The sequence below is a fragment of the Montipora capricornis genome, chromosome 11 (genome assembly GCF_036669925.1).
Source record: "Montipora capricornis isolate CH-2021 chromosome 11, ASM3666992v2, whole genome shotgun sequence".
Lineage (NCBI taxonomy): Eukaryota > Metazoa > Cnidaria > Anthozoa > Scleractinia > Acroporidae > Montipora > Montipora capricornis.
In genome coordinates this window covers 35,958,714-35,961,213 of record NC_090893.1, presented here as the reverse complement: position 1 = coordinate 35,961,213, position 2,500 = coordinate 35,958,714, and the positions used below count along the sequence as shown (strand labels likewise).

The 2,500-nt window shown below is 37.5% G+C and overlaps 1 protein-coding gene across 1 annotated transcript in view; it reads left to right on the top strand.

Moving 5' to 3' along the window:
- The window catches only part of LOC138023675 (dedicator of cytokinesis protein 7-like), a 160,054-nt gene extending 158,600 nt beyond the window's left edge, over positions 1 to 1,454 (top strand). Inside the window, exon 48 of the mRNA XM_068870717.1 lies at positions 976 to 1,454. Within this exon, the coding sequence (XP_068726818.1) occupies positions 976 to 1,039 (64 nt within the window). The 3' untranslated portion in view covers positions 1,040 to 1,454. The remainder of the gene's footprint in view (positions 1 to 975) is intronic.
- Positions 1,455 to 2,500: the final 1,046 nt, after the last annotated feature.

Sequence of the window (2,500 nt, the reverse complement as noted above, 5' to 3'; positions counted from 1 at the left end):
AGATAACATTAGGTGAACCAATGTTTTTTTCACATGTCTTGTGCAACCTCTCTGAGATATGATTACATATTATTGGACAATGAAACCAGCCATCAAAGTAGTCTTCTTGCAGGTAAAGTTCCTCGGCTTTAAAAATGCTTTGCATGATTCGTGATGGAATTGTTGACCCCATTCATTGTAAGAAAAAAGGACCAGTGCGAATCGGAACAATGTTTCTTCTCAGGAACAAATGTTAGCCAGGTATAACTAGATAAGCTTAAATTAAATTGCTTCTCTCTTTTGCGTCAAATATTGTTTATTTCAAAAGTATTTAGTTAACACACAAACAAAATATTACATGTATCAGGCCTGATTTTCTGCTGTCATTCCTTTTGTGATTGTTTTCATACAAATCAAATCAGCGAAATTATGGAAATTAGATCTTGCAAATAGTTAGATAATTGATGTTTTTGATGATGATGATGTTGTTGATGATGATGATGATGATGATGATAAATAAGAAAAATAAAATTTGCAAAAGTACCAGGATTTTAATAGGCGTAAGGACGTCAGTATCATGCCTGTGATTACTGGTGCCCTTGGAATGGTGTCTACCAGCCTGGGGAAATGGTTACAGGTGCTGGACATAGCCAATGAACTAGAGCTGCTACAGAAAGTATGCCTCGAAGCTTAGAAGAGTATTAGACATGCGATACTACAGCATTGAGAAGAGGGAATGTAGGCACCCAAGGCCACAGGACATGGCCAGCAGCCAATAATAATAATAATAATAATAATAATAATAATAATAATTTTTAGTTGCTTGACTAACTTAAGTATTAAGTGAAATCGGTGATTGAGGCAACGGTAATGCAACATGTCTTTGTATTTATTTTTGCTGCTTTACTTGAGCCTTAACTGTCATAATCCGCTGTTTCTTTCGTACAGGAGTTTACTGTATAAAGATTTTGTCCGATTTTTTTGTTGTTATTGCAGGGAAGGGTCTGCTTTGCTGAGAAAAATTTCAATGAGTTTCAGCACAGGACACAGTGTCGCATAAAGATGAAACCACTTGGTAGATATTAAAGAAATCTCAAGCATAGTTGGATGGTGAAAAACGCAGAGAAGTTTAAAAGCTCATGTGGGATCAGACATTATCCACATTCGTTTCTATCCATAGTTGCCAAGAAGAGGATGTGGCATGTGAATTCGTAGTTAGCATTTGTGGGCCACATGAAAGGGGTGTTTAAGTGTACCATTTACTTAGCTGGAACTCTTGTCCTTGAATTCGAAAATACTTGCGCAAGGAACAGTGGTGTTATGTGCAATTCATAGTAATCAAGAACAAGGAGACAAAACTTTGTGCTTAAAAACGTTCAGAAAGGCAATTTCTTGCTTTACCAGCTTTCTAGTCTGTTATTAGGATGCCCTTTATCCCATACAGATGGAAATAAAATATTGCATTATTCTGTTGAGGATTTGTCCCAGATCATTTTGTGCAGTTTTCGCGGCCAAAATCGTGATATATGGCCTGTCCAGTTGTCTTTGCATACTTGTCACACACAGTTGCAAATTTTTGGTTACAATCATAACATGCCTTAATTAAGGAGTTGTAAATCACAATTGAGAGTGGAAGCTCAATGCAAAAGTCTTGTCACTTTATCTGTCAGTAGACTCTGAGGATGGCACAGTCTGTTAGTGCATGGCCTTGGTGAAAGACGTCCTGAGTTCGATTCCCGGATCTCGCATTCTTGTTTCGACTCCTTTCCTTTCCGTGTAGCTAAGTTGCTTTAAATACCCGTAAAACGGAGCATTGATGGAGAGGGGGAGGGTAAAATAAGCGCACTGTCAACCTCGAGTTTGTCAGGAATTGAAAGTTATTGTTACAAGTTATTGACGTTAAATATGGTCGCTGTAATTTACTTTACTTTACTTTTGAGGATGTCTTTTTTTTTTGTTTTTTAAAATAGCCAGAGGTCCTCTCCATATTAAACGAATTTACATCACAAAACAGTCTCAATTTAGGGCGTGCATGCTTCAGAATGCTTTATCTTAAGCAACACTACTGCTTTCTGTAGGGTAGTTTCTTTGAAGGCTATATAGGCGAAGTACCATAATAAGATTGATGAGGTATTTGGTGCATCTCCATGAAAAGCATTATAGACAAGCAGCAGTAGCGTAAAGACGATGCATTGGTTAACAGGTGTCTAATTAAAGTCATGCTCAAAAGGAGTATTGTGAGAATGCTTTGGCTCCATAAAAGTGAGTCGAGCATATGCATTCTGCATGAGGCGAAATTGAAGGCTATCACAGTTCAGTCTACTTGTGATGAAGCAAATTGGACGCATGTCTGAGTAGATTGTCTAGACAAGTATTTTCTAATCCCCCAAATGTTATAATTGTAATAAAACACTGTTTTACATGGTTTAGAAATGTCATCCTTCATGCTGTGGTTTGCGTCAAGCCATATTCCTGAATTCCTGACATAATAGGCAACCACCCAACTCAATTACAGTGTTGC